This window comes from Phyllobates terribilis, unplaced genomic scaffold, assembly GCF_046119375.1.
Source record: "Phyllobates terribilis strain yellow unplaced genomic scaffold, ASM4611937v1 Scaffold_4__5_contigs__length_816908805, whole genome shotgun sequence".
In the NCBI taxonomy this organism is placed as follows: Eukaryota; Metazoa; Chordata; class Amphibia; order Anura; family Dendrobatidae; genus Phyllobates; species Phyllobates terribilis.
This window is the reverse complement of record NW_027362764.1, coordinates 303,946,359-303,966,522: the sequence shown is the minus strand read 5'-3', so window position 1 is coordinate 303,966,522 and position 20,164 is coordinate 303,946,359. Positions and strand designations below refer to the sequence as shown.

The 20,164-nt window shown below is 44.3% G+C and overlaps 1 protein-coding gene across 2 annotated transcripts in view; it reads left to right on the top strand.

Annotated features, from left to right (window-relative positions):
- The window catches only part of ADCY1 (adenylate cyclase 1), a 743,884-nt gene that overhangs the window by 677,555 nt on the left and 46,165 nt on the right, over positions 1-20,164 (top strand). For both annotated transcript variants that reach the window (XM_073678356.1, XM_073678357.1), the window contains one exon: positions 18,247-18,393. In XM_073678356.1, coding sequence (XP_073534457.1) covers positions 18,247-18,393 — 147 coding nt within the window. The remainder of the gene's footprint in view (positions 1-18,246; positions 18,394-20,164) is intronic.

The following is a 20,164-nucleotide window of genomic DNA, read 5'->3' as shown; positions in this document are numbered from 1 at the left end:
ACGTTTCCAATAGGGGGTCACCTGGGGGGAGGGGGTTCTGCTGTTCTGGCACTTCAGGAACTCGGCTAATAGAGCCCAGAATTTATTCAAACGGAATCTGCGTTCCAAAAGCCAAGTAGCGCTCCTTTCCAACCGATCCCCGCCATGTAAACAGTAGTGTACAATCACATATAGGGTACTGCCACATTCGGGAGAAATTGCGTAAGAAATTTTGGGGTCCAATTTCTCCCATTGCCCCTCATGTAAATTATAAATTTGGTACTAAAACAGTATTTTAGTGGGAAAAAAATGTTTTTGTTCTCACATATAAATGTTATAAAGTTTTGTGAATCACCTGTAGGTTAAAAATGCTCAGTACACCCCTAGATGAATTGCTTGAGGGGTCTAGTTTCCAAAATGGGGTCACTTGTGGGTGGGTTTCTGCTGTTTTTGCATGTCAGGGGCTATCCAAATGCAACATGGCATTCTCAATTTATTCCAGAAAAATAGTGCTCTTTCCTTTCCTAGTCCTGCCATGTGCCCAAACAGAAGTTTTTGACCACATATAGTGTATCATCGTGTTTGGGAGAAATTGCGTAACAAAGTACGTGGTCCATTTTCACCTATTATCCATTGTGAAAATTATAAATTTGGGGCTAAAACAACATTTTAGTGAAAAAAATTAAAATTTTCGATATGACGACCTAATGTTATCAAATTCTGTGTAGTACCAGTGGGTTCAAAATACTCACTATACCCCTGGATAAAATCCTTGAGGGATCTAGTTTCCACAATGAGGTCTGTCTTGGGGTTTTACACTGTTTAGGCACATCATGGGCTTTCTAAACGCGACAAGGTGTCCACCCTCGATTCCAGCCATTTTTGCATTCAAAAAGTCAAATGGTGCTTCTTCCCTTCTGAGCCCTGCCATGCGCCCAAACAATAGTTTTCCCCAGCATATTGTCACGCAAGGTGTGGGAAAGACTAAGTGCTACACGAAGGGCAAAGGAGGAGGAAGCCCAAACACTAGGGAAAGGGGGAGTGGAGACCCCTAGGCAGATCTAATAACACCCTGCCTACCCTACCATCCTTATATTGGTTCCACACCAATTGCCGAGCAGGATCCTAAACCCTGTATATCCCTAGAGCTTGGCCCTAGATCGGGAGGGGGAGCTGTGAGCAATGGTCAGGCCCCACTACAAACTAAAGGTAACAAGGTAAACAAACAAAGGGGATTAACTTATCTTGAGCAGACACCAGACGAGAAATGCCAACTATCCTCCAAGGGCACCAGAGAAGAAGCCAGCCAACAGCTAGTGCTGCAAGCATGCACAAAAGAACATAGAAGGATCACCGGCAATTGCCTGGAGCAAACAGAGTTTTTAACTCCCATGCAAGGGTGTGTCAATCAGCAGCAGGAGGGAGGTTGCTGCTGGGTCTTAAAGGAAGAAGGATTAAGAAGGTATCTGCAATGCCAAGCGCAGTGACCTTCTACAGCCAGATCCAGAGTGACTGTCTATTAAACCTGACACACCCGTAACAGATATGGGATATCAGCATACTCAGGAGAAATTGCACAACAAATTTTAGGGTTCATTTTTCTCCTGTTGCCCTGGTGAAAATAAAAAATTTTGGGCTAAAGTACAATTTTGTTGGAAAAAAGTGATTTTTTTATTTTCACGGCTCTGTTATAAATAGTGTTGAGCCACCCCCGTAGTGTTCGAGTTCGGTTCGGTTCGTCGAACACCCGTGTGTTCGCCGAACTGTTCGTCGAACTGTTCGTCGAACACCTTCGAACACCGTTAAAACCAATGGCAGGCAAACAAAAACACATAGAAACACATAGAAAACACCTTCAAAGGTGTCCAAAAGCTGACAAACTGCTCAGAAGACATAACTAACACATGGAAAAGTGACAAGTACATATAGTCATGTGAAAATAAAAGAGGTGGAGGAGTAAAAGGAGGGGGAGACACAGATATAGGCATGTCATGCCCTTCTAAAATCCAAAAAGTGAGAAGCCGACACGGCCAGTCCGCTCCTGCCCGTGCCACCTCCGTGTCGCCGGGTTTGTGCCAGAGCCGCGGTGAACCCTGACGGCCAGCCCCCCTCTCCCAATACTGGTGCCTGTCCGCTGGTGGGTCGAGCGAGCCCCCCTGTGGTGGAGGCAGCTCTAAGCTTTTTAATTTAAATTGTCTCTCTAATTTGAATGAATACACTTTAAATCCATTTACAAGGATCTATTGGAGGGCAAGTCTCATGCCAGCAGCCGCGGTAATTCCAGCTCCAGTAGCGTCCACTAAAGCTGCTGCAGTTAAAAAGCTTTTATAAGGATCGAGCTCGGCTGTCCACCGCAAGGCATCCTACTGCCAGTCCCAGCCCCTATGCCTTGGGGTGCCTCCTGATGCTCTTCACTAAGTATCCCATGGTCCCGAAGCATTTCCTTTGAAAAAATTAAGTGTCTAAACTACAGGTGGTGTAGCTTGCTTAACAGCCGGGATAATCCGCTGACTAGCAGACACTGCTACTAGGCACAAAGTATTTCCTGGGCTAGATGCAGTTAAAAATTTGTAATTAGATACTCTCGTTGGATGCTGAGAAAGCATTCCATAGAGTCTCCTGGCACGCCATATATGATTCTCTTAAAGAGCTTGGGGTAGGGGTCTAGGGGACCCTTTTATAGCCAAAATCACGGCCCTGTATCGCAATACGTCACCTAGGCTGAAGATAAATGGAACTGTAGCACCCTGAGGGCTCGGTTGCTACAGACGTATTGCACCTCACCCAGAGGTGTGATATCTCACTCTCAGGTAAGGATGGAGTGTGGATCAGGACCCGACACCTGCATGCATTACACCACATTGCCGTGGGGCAGGGCGACCAATATGCCCCTGAGATGGGCACGACAGTCCCTGTCCCTGGCTGGAGTGGGGGGAGGGAACACTGAGGAAGGGGAACCCTGTAGTGCAGGAGCAGGGAGGAAGCAGTTCTTGGGTGCATTGAGAAGGGAGTATAAAAGGTGGGCACCATCTTAGTTCAGTGCAGAGAAGTCTGAGCAGAAGTGGCAAGGAGCAGGGGCTCTGCATGAGCTCTGCTCCGGAGGCGGGCCTAGTAACAGAGGCCCAAGCCTGCAAGAGGGAGAAGGAAGGAAGAGGAGCGGAGAAGGCTCCAGGAACGAGGAATGAAGGGATCCCAGGGGTGCGGACGGGCGAGTCGCCACCGCACGCCCGAATCCACCTGCGTGGAGGGGTCAGTCCAAAGGGGGAGACTGGTCCCCGAACTAGTGGAGGCAGGAAACGACCCTCAGCTAGAAACCGGAGGCTCTGACATTTTATGTGGCGCAGCCCCTTGCTCCACCCGCTAGGAAGGCACCACATAGGGTCAGGGAAACTGGCGCCAAGTTTACCAAGAGGAGGCCCGAGGCAGCCGGACAGAAGTGTTGGTAAGAAAGGCCAGACAAAGGACACACAAAGGGGGTCCTGTGAAGCGCTCCAAAGTTATCTGGGAGTTGTCTGAGCCCCTCACCTGGTGAGCACAGTACGACGTGGGCAGCCGTTACCTGCAGACGTGGTCTGGATAATAAGAACTGTGAGTAAAGGCCCTGAACTGCATCACTGACTCCGTGTCGTTACTGCTGCTGCCCTGCACCATCACCCCCATCCTCCGCATACACTGCCCTGAGGCTATACTCCTCCCGTGGGGAGTTATGCTACGCTCTGCTGCACCCACAACACCAGCCTTAGCGGTCTGCCCTGTAGCGGCGGTTCACTCTGACCGCAATCCACGGGTGGCGTAGTCGGACATTTAAACATCAAAACCACATAAATAGTTCCGCCACTGGTTTGACCGCCCTGAGCCACGGAACCGGATCGCCGCCACGAAGACTACAACCACCAGCATCCACCAAAAAGGGTCCGGCTCCGGGTGTCCCAAGGCCCAGGGGGTGCGTCAGAACATTTTCATCACCTTTCACAATCACCAATGGGACAAGGCAGGGATGTCCTCTGTCCCCTCTCTTATACATCCTAGTGACGGAGCACCTGCTCTCATCACTTCGCCATAACCCCAATATTAGGTGGATTGAGGTGGGAGGCACCGAGTACAAGTGCTCTCTATTTGCTGATGATGTCCTAGTATATATCACTCAATCACATATATCCATCCCTGCTGTTATGGCTGAAATAGATCACTTTGTTACATGGTAAAATTTTAAAATCAATGCAGCGAAGTCTGAGGCCCTCGATGTCTCCCTCCCTAAATCCATATAGGATTCCATCCAGTCCAACTTTCCCTTTGCCTGGCCCTCACAGGGTATCAAATACTTAGGAATTCCTATTCATAGAGACCTCTCCCATCTATGTTATCTTAATTTTGGGCCCTTTATTGAACAATTCCATACAGACCACGGTTGGCAAGTTAGAACTGTAAGATTCACTACGTGAACCACTGGTGTTTTGTGGAAAAGCACATGTACACCGCGTTCCAAATTATTATGCAAAAAGTGTTTAGGAGTGATAAGGGAAGAATTTGTTTGTTTGTCAGTTAAACTCATTGATGGTGATGTGTGTCAGGGCTCTTTATATCACTGTATGCAATTGCAGACACCTGTGCTAATTAGTTTGGCAGGTGTGTCCAATGAAAGGCAAGACTACTTAAGAAGGCTCTCTCACATTATTAAGCAGCCTACATTTTCTGCCAAAATGGGAAAGAAAAAGGATGTGTCGGCTGCTGAGAAGCAACAAATTGTGGAGTGTTTAGGTCAAGGCATGACTACAATCACACATGTGTGCGTGCTGATAAGGGCAAATTGAGGACTCTTTCCTACAGGCAATTACGTCAGGTTGAAAGAGCAGCGGCAAAAAAGCCTTGTCATAGCAGCAGACAAGTTTTTGAAGCTGCTTGTGCCTCCAACGTCCCCCGAACAACAAGATGCAGGGTCCTTCAGAGGTTTGCAGCTGTGCATACGCCATCCTGTCGACCTCCTCTATCCACTTCAAACAAGCAGAAACGGCTCCAGTGGGCCAAACATTACATGAAGACTGATTTCAAAACTGTTTTGTTCACGGATGAGTGCCGTGCAGCGCTCGATGGTCCAGATGAATGGAGTGGAGGATGGCTGGTTGATGGACACCCCACGCAAACACGGCTACAGCGCCAACAAGGAGGAGGTGGAGTAATGTTTTGGGCTGGAATCATGGGGAGAGAGATTGTCGGCCCCTTTAGGATCCCTGAAGGCGCTAAAGATGAACTCCATAATGTATGTGGATTTTCTCAAACAGCACTTCCTGCCATGGTTCAAGAAGAAGAACCGTGTATTTCACAGCAAGATCATTTTTCTGCATGATAATGCACCATCTCATGCTGCACATAAAACATCTGCATCTCTGGCTGATATGGGCATAAAAGGGGACAAACTTATGGTGTGACCCCCATGCTCCCCTGACCTCTACCCCATTCAGAACCTTTGGAGCATCATTAAAAGGAGTGTCTATGATGGCGGGAGGCAGTTCACATCTAAGCAACAGCTCTGGGAGGGTATTCTGTCCTCATGCAAAACAATTGAAGCAGAAACCATCCAAAACCTGACAAATTCAATGGACGAGAGAGTTCAGAAGCTCCTTTCGAACAAGGGGTCCTATGTGAAAATGTAACATCACCTAGAATAAAGTTTTGAGTTGAAAACTGTTTGATTTCAGTTTCTAACAACCTGCTAATGCTTATAATTTCAAAAATGACCATTTTTTTGGTCTTTATTAAAATGAAAAGGTTGATCGAAAAGTTTGGGGGATCTAAGAGTGTGGCAACCCAGTAGTCATGATTACTTCGAATTCTGACAATATGAGGGTCATGCTGCAGGTAGTGCAGCAAGAAGGCACTTATGTGTCTTGCGCATCTCGGAGCCCCAAAATTATTTTCCGGGCTAGATGCAGCTAAAAATTATTTTTAATTTTAAATCTGGTGAAGCTTATTATAGATGGCCTAATAGGATCAGTGCTGCACACTGCTACAAAGCCCAAATTATTTTCCAGTCAAGATACAGATAAACATGATTAGTAATTTGAAATCTTAAAACGGTTGGTAGGGTGATTTTAACCAATCATCAAGCTTTTACTCTCCCCAGGATGACACAGGGGTAGAAAAGTCGTTTCGGATCCATGATTTGTTCATCTTTATGAACGTGAGTCTGTCTACATTATCAGTGGAGAGCCGCGTGCGCTTATCTGTCAGCACACCACCAGCAGCGCTGAACACACGTTCAGACAGAACGCTGGCTGCGGGGCATGACAAGATCTCCAAGGCGTAAGTGGCTAGCTCCGGCCATTTATCCAGATTGGAAGCCCAAAAAGAGCAAGGGTCCAGTGACACAGTCGTGGCTTCAATGTTTACTTGGAGATACTCCTGTACCATCGTCTCTAGGCGTTGACTATGTGTCAGACTTCTTGTCTCCTGTGGCCTTGCAAAGGATGGGCTAAAAAAGTGGTGAAATGATTCCGCAAAATTGATGTTACCAGCAGATACTGTGGTTCTGTTATGGTTTGAGTGCTGAACACTTGACGGTCCCACGGTTGGCAAGTTGGAACTGTGAGATTCACTACGTGCACCACTGGTATTTTGTGGAAAAGCACATGTAAGATTCTGCAACAGTCTCTGCTGATACTCCTGCATGCGTGCATCCCTTTCTATGGCAGGAATAATTTCTGCAAATTTACTTTTGTACCGGGGATCTAACAGTGTGGCAACCCAGTAGTCAGGATTATTTCTAATTCTCACAATTCGAGGGTCATGTTGCAGGTAGTGCAGCAAGAAGGCACTCATGTGTGTTGCGCATCCAGGAGCACCAAGTCCCTGTTGTGTTGGTGGCGAGGTAACAATCATGCTTCCTTCCTCTGTCCTCTCCCCCCAACCTCGCACAACAGAAATGTGATCAAGGTCTCCCTCATCTGATGAGTCTTCCATCAGTTCGTCCTCCACTTCTTCCTGGGCTCCTGCACCTTCCTCACTAGTTTGGCTGCTACCATGCGCCCTGGTAAAATCATCTCCCCCACCCTCACATGCCTGCCGCCTTGGTGCTGCCGACCGTCTGGACCTTGCAGATGTTAGCCCTTCCGCATACAACTCCTCCTCCTCTACTTCCTCCACCTCCTCTTGTGCCACCACCTGACTCCGAATTCTGTTTAACATGTGCTCCAGCATGTAAATCACCGGAATAGTCATGCTGATAATGGCATCGTCAGCACTAAACATCTTCGTCGCCATTTCAAAACTGTGCAGAAGGGTGCATAGGTCCCTGATCTATGACCACTCCTCCAGCGTGATTTGCCCCACCTCTGAATCTCGTTGGCCCAGGCTATACGTCAGAACGTATTGCACCAGGGCTTGTCGGTGCTGCCACAGTCGCTGCAACATGTGCAGAGTTGAATTCCACCGGGTAGGCACATCGCATTTTAGCCGGTGAAGTGGCAGGCCCAACGACTTCTGTAGAGATGTAAGTCGCTGAGCTGCGGGATGCGAACGGCGGAAGTGAGCACACAGCGACCGTGCCCTCTGCAGAAGGCCATCTAGTCTGGGATAGTGGGCTAAAAATTGCTGGACAACCAGGTTCAACACGTGAGCCATACAAGGCACGTGTGTGACATTGCCCCGGCGAAGGGCCGCACCCAGGTTTGCAGCATTGTCGCACACGGCCTTCCCTTGTTTCAGGTCCAGTGGAGACAACCATTCATGAAATTGGTTCTCCAGAGCTGACCACAACTCCTCAGCTGTGTGACTCACATTTCCCAGACATTTCAATGTAAAAACCGCCTGATGACGTTGAGCCCTACTGCCAGCATAGTAAGGAGGTGTGCAGGATCCCTTCTGCGCAGATAGAAAGCTTGTGGCATGACCAGACAGGCTTTGGGTGCAGGTGGAAGACCGAGAGGAGGTTGAGGAGGCAGAAGCAGTGGAGGAACTTTGACATAAAGAGGATTGATGCACAACTCGTGGGGACGGCAAGACTTGGACAGCAGCCCCTTGTCCTGCTGTCACCATAGTTACCCAGTGCCCAGTCAGCGACATGTAACGCCCCTGTCCATGCCTACTCGTCCAAGTGTCTGTGGTGAAATGCACCCTGTCACACACAGAGTTTCTCAAAGAAGCGGTGATGTTGTGTGCGACATGCTGGTGGAGCGCAGGCACACCTTTCTTTGAGAAGTAGTGCCGACTGGGCATCTGGTACTGGGGCACTGCGACGGACATAAGGTCTCGAAAATCCTCTGTGTCCACCAGGCGGAAAGGCAGCATTTCTGTAGCCAAGAGCTTGCAGATGGTGAAATTCAACCTCTTAGCTTTATCATGGCTAGGAGGAAATGGTCTTTTACTTGTCCACATCTGAGGGACCGAGGGCTGGCTATTGTGCTTAGACGGGGTTGATAAGGGTGTCCCCGGCAAACTGCCGGTCTGTGAGGAAGATGCAGGCGGACATGTTAGGTTGCCTTGATCCAAAGGTGGTGCTATCGATGTCGGACAGCGCTCAAGACCAGCTGGTGTTACCACCTCCAAAGAAAATGATGACCTGCCAATCACGCTGGCTGTTGCGGGTAAAGAGGTGGCAGGTCTGCGCCCCAAAACAGGTGTGACTGCTGTCCCCCCAGTCACAGAGGATGAAGAGGCCGCGGATGCACAAGATATGGCAGACGGTGGTTGGCCCGGCCGGCTAGGCCGCATTGTAGCACACTGAGCTTCCCACTGCAACTTATGCTTCATGTCCATGTGCCGGTTCATGCATGAAGTACTCAAACTATGTATTTTTTGGCCTCTACTTAGCTTTTGCTGACAAATGTTACAGATAACACGAGTTGGGTCATCTTTATCGATCTGAAAAAATGCCCAGGCTATGCAAGGTTTAGCACCCATGCGACCTGAAGAGCCACCACGACTTGTGGTGAGAGGCAGAGTTGTGTTTGAGGATGCAGTTGTTGACGTGCTTCCAGTACTACGTCTCTGTCCAGGAAGGCGCAACCTGACCTCGTCGTCACTAGCATCTTCCTCCACCTCCTCTGCTGACCTCATCTCTTGGCTGACTGTGGGTTGACAGTAAGTGGGATCTCCGACCTCATCATCATCACCCTGTGCGTTATCACACCCGTCGTCCTCAGAGCCAACCTGTTCCTGCCCTGACAAAAAACTAAAGTTGTCGCTCCAATCAGGTATTTGAGTCTTATCATCGTCTTCCTCATTGTCTCCACCAACAGGAGTTACAGTTTAGGAATGAGGGTCTACATTATGGTCAGAACCTTCTGCGTCTGGTCCTGGATCCGACTCATAAAGATTCTGGGCATCAGTGCAGATCATTTCCTCGTCTGGATTCACAGAAGCGCTGGAGTTGACCTCTGATTCCCAGGCTATAGTATGAGTAAACAGCTCTGCAGACTCAACCATCTGTTCTACCTCATACTCAGACGGGCAGCTGGAGATTTGGGAGCTGTGAGGAAGCAAGTGCGATTTGGGTGACACCTTTGAGGACTGGAGTATTTGTGATGTTGAAGTTGATGTGGAGGAGAGCCCACTTAAAGGAGCACTTGATATCCGTTGAAGCACCTGCTGTTTTTGTGCCTCATCTGGAATTTGTAGCGATTGGCGTGGCCGTAAGAAAGGGATCTTATCACATTGTCCGCTAAAAGAAGTAGACAAATTAGTTTGGCTGGAAGATGGTCTTTCTTCTGCACCTACCCCACGGACACAACCTTTATTCCCCTTCCCAACACGCCTATTCTCCTTTCCACCAGCAGCAGGCCTTTTTCCACTCATTTTGGTGGTTAACTAATTCACAACTCTGGAGTTGTTTGCACAAAAAAACAATGGATGGTAACCGAGCAGAGCTGAGTGGCCAAACTGTGGTATTAGGCCAAAACTATTGGCTGGGTTAGATGCAGAAAAAAATTATTTTTAATTTGCAACCTGATGGAGGTCAGTATAGATGGACTAATAGACCAAGTCCCACACACCGCTAGAAGCCCAAATATTTTTTCAGAGCTAGATGCAGAAAATTTTTTTATTCAATTTGCAACCTGATGGAGGTCAGTATAGATGGACTAATAGACCAAGTCCCACACACTGCTAGAAGCCCAAATATTTTTTCAGAGCTAGATGCAGAAAAAAATTATTTTTAATTTGCAACCTGATGGAGGTCAGTATAGATGGACTAATAGACCAAGTCCCACACACCGCTGGAAGCCCAAATATTTTTTCAGAGCTAGATGCAGAAATTTTTTTTATTCAATTTGCAACCTGATGGAGGTCAGTATAGATGGACTAATAGACCAAGTCCCACACACTGCTAGAAGCCCAAATATTTTTTCAGAGCTAGATGCAGAAAAAAATTATTTTTAATTTGCAACCTGATGGAGGTCAGTATAGATGGACTAATAGACCAAGTCCCACACACTGCTAGAAGCCCAAATATTTTTTCAGAGCTAGATGCAGAAAAAAATTATTTTTAATTTGCAACCTGATGGAGGTCAGTATAGATGGACTAATAGACCAAGTCCCACACACCGCTAGAAGCCCAAATATTTTTTCAGAGCTAGATGCAGAAAAAAATTATATTCAATTTGCAACCTGCTGGAGGTCAGTATAGAAGGACTAATAGAACAAGTCCCACACACTGCTAGAAGCCCAAATATTTTTTCAGAGCTAGATGCAGAAAAAAATTATTTTTAATTTGCAACCTGATGGAGGTCAGTATAGATGGACTAATAGACCAAGTCCCACACACCGCTAGAAGCCCAAATATTTTTTCAGAGCTAGATGCAGAAAATTTTTTTATTCAATTTGCAACCTGATGGAGGTCAGTATAGATGGACTAATAGACCAAGTCCCAGACACTGCTAGAAGCCCAAATATTTTTTCAGAGCTAGATGCAGAAAAAAATTATTTTTAATTTGCAACCTGATGGAGGTCAGTATAGATGGACTAATAGACCAAGTCCCACACACTGCTAGAAGCCCAAATATTTTTTCAGAGCTAGATGCAGAAAAAAAATATTTTTAATTTGCAACCTGATGGAGGTCAGTATAGATGGACTAATAGACCAAGTCCCACACACCGCTAGAAGCCCAAATATTTTTTCAGAGCTAGATGCAGAAAAAAATTATATTCAGTTTGCAACCTGCTGGAGGTCAGTATAGAAGGACTAATAGAACAAGTCCCACACACTGCTAGAAGCCCAAATATTTTTTCAGAGCTAAATGAAGAAAAAAATTATTTTTAATTTGCAACCTGATGGAGGTCAGTATAGATGGACTAATAGACCAAGTCCCACACACTGCTAGAAGCCCAAATATTTTTTCAGAGCTAGATGCAGAAAAAAATTATTTTTAATTTGCAACCTGATGGAGGTCAGTATAGATGGACGAATAGAACAAGTCCCACACGCTGCTAGAAGCCCAAATATTTTTTCAGAGATAAATGAAGAAAAAAATTATTTTTAATTTGCAACCTGATGGAGGTCAGTATAGATGGACTAATAGACCAAGTCCCACACACTGCTAGAAGCCCAAATATTTTTTCAGAGCTAGATGCAGAAAAAAATTATTTTTAATTTGCAACCTGATGGAGGTCAGTATAGATGGACTAATAGACCAAGTCCCACACACCGCTAGAAGCCCAAATATTTTTTCAGAGCTAGATGCAGAAAATTTTTTTATTCAATTTGCAACCTGATGGAGGTCAGTATAGATGGACTAATAGACCAAGTCCCACACACTGCTAGAAGCCCAAATATTTTTTCAGAGCTAGATGCAGAAAAAAATTATTTTTAATTTGCAACCTGATGGAGGTCAGTATAGATGGACTAATAGACCAAGTCCCACACACTGCTAGAAGCCCAAATATTTTTTCAGAGCTAGATGCAGAAAAAAATTATTTTTAATTTGCAACCTGATGGAGGTCAGTATAGATGGACTAATAGACCAAGTCCCACACACCGATAGAAGCCCAAATATTTTTTCAGAGCTAGATGCAGAAAAAAATTATATTCAATTTGCAACCTGCTGGAGGTCAGTATAGAAGGACTAATAGAACAAGTCCCACACACTGCTAGAAGCCCAAATATTTTTTCAGAGCTAAATGAAGAAAAAAATTATTTTTAATTTGCAACCTGATGGAGGTCAGTATAGATGGACTAATAGACCAAGTCCCACACACTGCTAGAAGCCCAAATATTTTTTCAGAGCTAGATGCAGAAAAAAATTATTTTTAATTTGCAACCTGATGGAGGTCAGTATAGATGGACTAATAGACCAAGTCCCACACACCTCTAGAAGCCCAAATATTTTTTCAGAGCTAGATGCAGAAAATTTTTTTATTCAATTTGCAAACTGATGGAGGTCAGTATAGATGGACTAATAGACCAAGTCCCACACACTGCTAGAAGCCCAAATATTTTTTCAGAGCTAGATGCAGAAAAAAATTATTTTTAATTTGCAACCTGATGGAGGTCAGTATAGATGGACTAATAGACCAAGTCCCACACACTGCTAGAAGCCCAAATATTTTTTCAGAGCTAGATGTAGAAAAAAATTATTTTTAATTTGCAACCTGATGGAGGTCAGTATAGATGGACTAATAGACCAAGTCCCACACACTGCTAGAAGCCCAAATATTTTTTCAGAGCTAGATGCAGAAAAAAAATTATTTTTAATTTGCAACCTGATGGAGGTCAGTATAGATGGACTAATAGAACAAGTCCCACACGCTGCTAGAAGCCCAAATATTTTTTCAGAGATAAATGAAGAAAAAAATTATTTTTAATTTGCAACCTGATGGAGGTCAGTATAGATGGACTAATAGACCAAGTCCCACACACTGCTAGAAGCCCAAATATTTTTTCAGAGCTAGATGCAGAAAAAAATTATTTTTAATTTGCAACCTGATGGAGGTCAGTATAGATGGACTAATAGACCAAGTCCCACACATCGCTAGAAGCCCAAATATTTTTTCAGAGCTAGATGCAGAAAAAAATTATATTCAATTTGCAACCTGCTGGAGGTCAGTATAGAAGGACTAATAGAACAAGTCCCACACACTGCTAGAAGCCCAAATATTTTTTCAGAGCTAAATGAAGAAAAAAATTATTTTTAATTTGCAACCTGATGGAGGTCAGTATAGATGGACTAATAGACCAAGTCCCACACACTGCTAGAAGCCCAAATATTTTTTCAGAGCTAGATGCAGAAAAAAATTATATTCAGTTTGCAACCTGATGGAGGTCAGTATAGATGGACTAATAGAATGATGCTATGCCCAAAAGATTTTACTTCACTAGGTGCAGTAAAAAAATTGGTATTCTATACACAGGTGGTATATCTTGCAACACAGATAGGCTACTCCACTGACTAACACACTCTGCAATAGGCCAAAAAGGATTAGCTTTGCTAGATTCAGCCAAATGCTGTGAAAAAAACTTGCACAGCACTGGCACAGACCTGCCTGGCAAAAACTGATAGGAACTGATGTAACCTAGTCCTGAAAAGGACTCCAATTACAATTAGTCTTTACTCCCACAATCTATCTATTTAAGAGCACAGACCTGCTTGATAAAAGTCGTAGGAAATGCTGTAACCTAGTCCTTAAAAGGACTGCAATCACAACTATTCCCTACTCCCAAGCTATCTGTATATTTGTGCGAAAATTGGCTTGAAATTAACAAGGTATAGCGCACACAGCAACAGCGGTGCCGTCTAACACGCAGCTGCAGCAGTGAGAAAATGGTGGCGACGGGGAAAATGGCTTGGTCTTATAGGGCAAGGACATGTGACATACACTGCCAATCACACATGCCCTTGCTTGTGTGAAAAAAAGCACTTCGCTCCGTGTGTGCTCTGCTGATAGGCTGACAGATTGCACCTCCCCACTGCAAATGCGGGAAAGAGAAAAAAAAATGGAGATCTTCATTGTTCCTGCAGAGATCCATCCCCTGCCCCTCCCCCCACCCCGCTGTACACTCAAACTGCGTATTAACATTAATTTTCATCATTACTGAGAAAAAATCCAGTTATGATTTTGGTGCACGAACAGTTATCGAACATAACCTCGAACAGCCGAATTTTTCTCAAATTGTTCGTGTTCGCCGACCGGCTCGAACACCGCCCAAAACAGCTCGAATTTGAGATTGGCGAACAGTTCGAGTAGAACAACGCTCATCTCTAGTTATAAACTACTGTGAATTTGAAGATTCAAGGTGCTCACCACACATCTAGACACATTCCTTGAGGGGTCTAGATTCAAAAATGGGGTCATTTGTGAGGGTTTCCACTGTTTAGGCACATCAGGGGCTCTCCAAACCCGACATGGCATCCGCTCTCGATTCCAGTCAATTTTGCATTCAACAATAACAACAATAGTTTACCGCCACATATGGGGTATCTCGGTGCTCAGGAGAAATTGCACAACAACAAATTTTGGAGTCCATTTTCTCCTCTTACCCCTTTGAAAATAAAAAAATTGGGGCTAAAAAACATTTTGATGGGAAAAATTGGATTTTTTTATTTTCACAGCTCCACGTTATAAACTTCTGTGAAGCACTTGGGGGTTCTAAGTGCTCACCACACATCTAGATAAGTTCCCTGAGGGGTCTAGTTTCCAAAATGGTGTCACTTGTGGGGGATTTCCACTGTTTAGGCACATCAGGGGCTCTCCAAACCCGACATGGCATCCGCTCTCGATTCCAGTCAATTTTGCATTCAACAATAACAACAATAGTTTACAGCCACATATGGGGTATCTCGGTGCTCAGGAGAAATTGCACAGCAACAAATTTTGGAGTCCATTTTCTCCTCTTACCCCTTTGAAAATAAAAAAATTGGGGCTAAAAAAACATTTTTATGGGAAAAATGGGATTTTTTTATTTTCACAGCTCCACGTTATAAACTTCTGTGAAGCACTTGGGGGTTCTAAGTGCTCACCACACATCTAGATAAGTTGCCTGAGGAGTCTAGTTTCCAAAACAGTGTCACTTGTGGGGGATTTCCACTGTTTAGGCACATCAGGGGCTCCTCAAGCGCGACATGGCATACGCTAATTATTCAAGCAAATTTTACGTTCAAAAAATCAAACAGTGCTCCTTCCCTCTTGAGCTCTGCTGTGCATCCAAACAGTGGTTTTCCCCCACATATGGGGCATCGGCATGCTCAGGAGAAATTACACAACAAATTTAGTGGTCCATTTTCTCTTGTTACCCTTTGAAAATAAAAAAAATTGGGTCTAAAGTAAAATATTTGTGAAAAGAAGTTAAAAGTTTAAAAGTTAAAGGTTGAATGAAAAACTTCAACCTTGCTTTAATTCCTGTGAAGCACGTGAAGGGTTAATAAACTTCTTGAATGTGGTTTTGAGAACCTTGAGGGGTGCAGTTTTTAGAATGGTGTCACTTTTGGGTATTTTCTGTCATATAGACCCCTCAAAGTCACTTCAAATGTGATGTGGTCCCTATAAAAATGGTTTTGTAAATGTTGTTAGAAAAATGAGAACTCAATGGTCAACTTTTAACCCTTATAACTTCCTAATGAAAAAAATTATGATTCCAAAATTATGCTGATGTAAAGTAGACCTTACCTGTTTTGTGTGACATAACTCTCTGATTTAAGGGCATAAAAATTCAAAGTTTGAAAATTGCAAAATTTTCTACATTTTCGCCAAATTTCCATTTTTTTTTCACAAATAAACGCAAGTCATATATCAGTGCTCACTTCCCAGATTAAGTACTGTCTGAATGCTGCCTGCTTATGTGCACATCTTTCCAGACCCCAGAGTATAATAAATGTAAGATGCAGAAAAATAAAACAAAACTGGCTGCTTCTGTTGCTCCCTTTTTGCTGTCTGTTATTCCATACCTTCGTCGCATTGCATCTCTGTATGCACAGTGACTTTGTGACCTGGTGTTAACTCTAAGCTGAGACTTCCGGACGTGAGTAATCCACGGAACATGGGCAGTGAACCCCAGGGCCTGATCACAGCTGAAAGTCTCGGCCTAGTGTGAACATCAGTCAGAGATATGATGCAATGGAGGTACAAAAAGCTGGACAGCGTGCAGAGAGCAGCGGGAACGGCCGAAAGGTAAGCGGCCGGCAAAAGGATAAAAAAAAGAATACAACTCACCGCCTCATCTACTTCTTGCCTGCTTTTCATTCCTACATGCCTCTGTTATGTCCCATCTCCAACCCAGTGTTCACTCTATGCTGGGATATCCAACTGTGAGTTGGACCCCGGGCATGCGCAGTGAACTCAGAACCCTGCTTGTGGCCTGAGACCCTTGCCTAGAGTAAACACCAGGCTGGAGATGCAATGGAGGTGCGACGGTCCTTACAGCGAGCAGGGAACAGTGGATGGTGCCCAGAGAGGTGAGTGGTGAGGCATGTATTTTTTTCTTTTTAAAGGAGTTATCCACTACTCAGACAACCCCTTATCAATCACTATGTTTACCTCCAGTAAAATTATAATACTTACACTCACCTCTGGTGCCAGCGCCATTCCATCAGTGTCGGCACTGTCTCTCATTGTTATGTTACATGATCCCGAAGGAGGGGAAAGTGAAGCCAGAGCTAATTCGTCTCAGGGATCGCATGACATACCAATGTCACGCAATCCCTGGGAGAGCCAGTGACGACACTGCAGACACTGGAGGTGAGTATAAGTGTTATTATTTTTCTGGGGGCAAACACAGAGGTTCAGAAGGGGTTGTCTGAATAATGGACAACCCCTTTAACCTTTGTCGGCCTTCAACTAAATGCCATTTTGCTGAATTTGCACGGATAAATTCCACTTAAATAAATTTGCCCATCTCTAATTATCACTAATGTACCATCAAGTACAGCTTCATTTTATTCTATAACTGACTTTACATCTACTCAGTGATGATGAGAATATACATCTAAAAATACTTTTTCAATGTTTACCTCCGTAATTGCACACAAAAGGTCCAAAAAGCTTCAGACTCTGCATTCAATATTTTCTATATGAGGCTGATATTGCACATACAATTTTTTAATGCTGTTTTTGTGCCAAAGGCAAGAGTGGATACAAAAGGGAGATAAAATATTGTTCTTTGGTATATACCTTTCCTTAGTTTTTTTATCACTCCTGAATTTGTCTGACCTCACAAGCCATATGAACAGCTACTATAGTATAACATTATTAAAACTGTGCAAGCCAGTCTTAATGAAGGGGTTGCTGGAGTTTGATGGACTAAATCCAGTTCAAGGAAGCCCTCACATGAACTTTTTTATGCCTGCAAATCTGTGTGTGTATGTTTATGTAGTGTACTATCATTGTGATAATATACTCACCTACCACTGTCTTCTCTGGGATCCAGTGCTATTCCAGTCCTCCTTAGTGACGTCACTGCACTTCAGACTATCGGGATTACTCTATGGGTGAGTTGAAATTTTCATTTACAATGAAAGCCTGTGGAGCCTTGTTCTAACACTCCATAAGCTTACACTTTCAAGCCATATCCGGGTCATGCAGAGCGCAGCGTGACCCAGAGAGTCTGTATAGTGGTGACGTAATTCAGAAGAGGACCGGAGTAGCACTGGATAGCAGAGAAGTTCATAATAAGTGAGTATATTAACACACTGGCAATACACTACATAAACAGATTGAGAGACAAAGAAAGTTAATGGGAGGTCTTCCTTAATGAATTTGGCGGATCTTCTCAGTGTAGTGTGCACCTTGCCAGAAGTGCTACTCCAGTAGGGGCTGGAGTAGCATTTTTGGCATAAGAAATGCCAGCACTTTGGGTGAATTTGATGGGCTGGCATTGCCACTCACAGTTCCATCATCAGCTTGACTTATTTTGGTTTAGCTGCCCAAAAGTGGTGTGAAAACACCAAAAGTCTCAAATTTTTTACGTCACCCTATGTTGTGCAAAAATTTGGTGATTTCAAATTGTTTTACGCCAGTTTGGTGTTAAAGGTTTGATGAATTGGACTATATGTAGGATTCCAACATACCACTAACTGTTATGTTATTTTTAACAAAGAAATAATCCACCTTGTTTTCTTTACATGTACATACATATTCATGAGTAACAGTATTTAACATGAAAATTGGCACTATGGTCTCAAGCTCCCACATATTACTGTACTTACTAGCCTTGTGAACATACACTTCTTGCATTTTCATAAGATTTGTTAACATTTTGTTGGCACATTTATCTTTAATGGTGTTTCTGTATGTTACCTATATTGTCAAAATTATTGGTTCTGCCTTAAATCATTTTTTCCCCCATAGGATTTGTATTACCAGTCTTACTCACAAGTTGGTGTTATGTTTGCCTCCATTCCAAATTTTAATGATTTTTACATTGAACTTGATGGCAATAATATGGGAGTGGAATGTTTACGACTTTTAAATGAAATAATTGCTGATTTTGATGAGGTAAGTAGTATATTTAAATTCCTAAGATTAAATATCCTACAATTTTAATTTATCGTGCAACCACCATTTTATGTTTTTAATACATAAATCAATAATACACGTGAAAATAAACAACTGTATAAAATATTTTATCAGTGAAATCTACATCTTTCACCCCCTGATGATTTTTGGTGCTTTTAAAATTCTATGCAGGGGGAGGGAGGAGCTAGAGGCAGACAAAGACATTCTGCTGAAATTTCTCCTGTTACAGTTCTCCATAGAGCTTTATGAGCACCAATTAGCTGAGAAAATTACTTTTAATTCAAATGCAGATGAGGTAGCTTCAGTGCATTGGCGTGGTCAAGGGCTCAGAATGTGGAACACTTTCCTTTTTCATATTGACAGTGTTCTCTTTCCCAGACCGATCGCTGCCTTAACTTAGTGTGGGTGTTTGCATGTGCACACTTACACTGCCTGAGCCTCATTGCTGTGTACATTCGCACAGACAGTGTGGGCAGAGGGATTTTCCTCCATAGCTGAAAGCTCTGAAGCCACTACACTTTGGGTTTATCAGCGATTGCCTGTCCATTAATATCCCAAAATGCTAAGTGAGAAAGCATTTAGGTGCACTTAGCCATTGGCCAACACAAGTGTGCACTGAAGCCCACGTACAATATTTGCATTTGAGTTAACAGTAATTTTTGTTCTTATTTTAATAGGGGCAAAGTGCCCTATATCAATGAACAGCTAGTTTAATATGCAATTTGTGTGTGACAGACATCCTTTAAAGAGTAATCGTCATTTTAATTTTCATTTCACAATTCTCATTTCATACACATGAAAATAACAAACTTTATAATGTATATTATCAGAGAAATCTGCTTCTTTCTGTCAGGATTGATCAATCATTCTCAAAGTCTCAATTCACAGGTAAAATCTGTGTTCGGTGAAGACAGGTTTTTACATTACTGACATAGGGCATGGCAGTTGCTACTAATGACATTCAATGGAGAAAGGAGGTGGAAGGAGGTGAGAGAAGCTAGAGGCAGAGCTCCTCCCTCCTCTCCCTCTGTGAAGACCCGGGGTCTTCCGTGGGCGTAACGCTACCCAGACAACACAGGGTGAGGGAAAAAAACAGCATGGCAATACTTTATTGAAACACAAAGTGGACAATAAACACACAGAGCAGTCCCAGCATATACCCAAGATGGTACAACATTACACAGTCTCACCCTTCCACTCTGCCCGCCTGGGATAGAACAGCTGTGACTTTCGGACGTCCAGGGTCAACTACCTCAGCCACTACCCCCCCCCGCTTCTGGCGGGCCCCCACAGAGAGAAGGTAGCTGCAAGCTAAAGAAGCTAGCAGTCCATCGAAGTACAAGGCCAGGAGACCCAAGGGTCACACCCTGGCCTATGCTAGAGTTTCCATGGGGCCTGATGACCGGCTGGACCCAATCTGGCTTCTCCGAATGTCTCCATGGGTACCAGACGACCATTGAGTCCCTCTTGGCAACCCCAAACAACATATCTGTGGCACCCCTGAGGGTTTGGTCACCACAGAGGTACTGCATCTCACCCAGAGGTGTGGTATCTCACTATCAGGTAAGGAAGGAGTACAGCTCAGGGCCCTAACACCTGCATCCAACACACACCACTCCAGGCCAGCAGGAGGGGCAAGATGCCTCCCACGTACCCGCTGAGCCCCTTTCCTGGCTGGAGTGGGGGGAACCTAGCTGGAAGGGGAACCACATAGTGGGTGTGGGTGGAGGAAGTAGTTAAGGGGAGCACA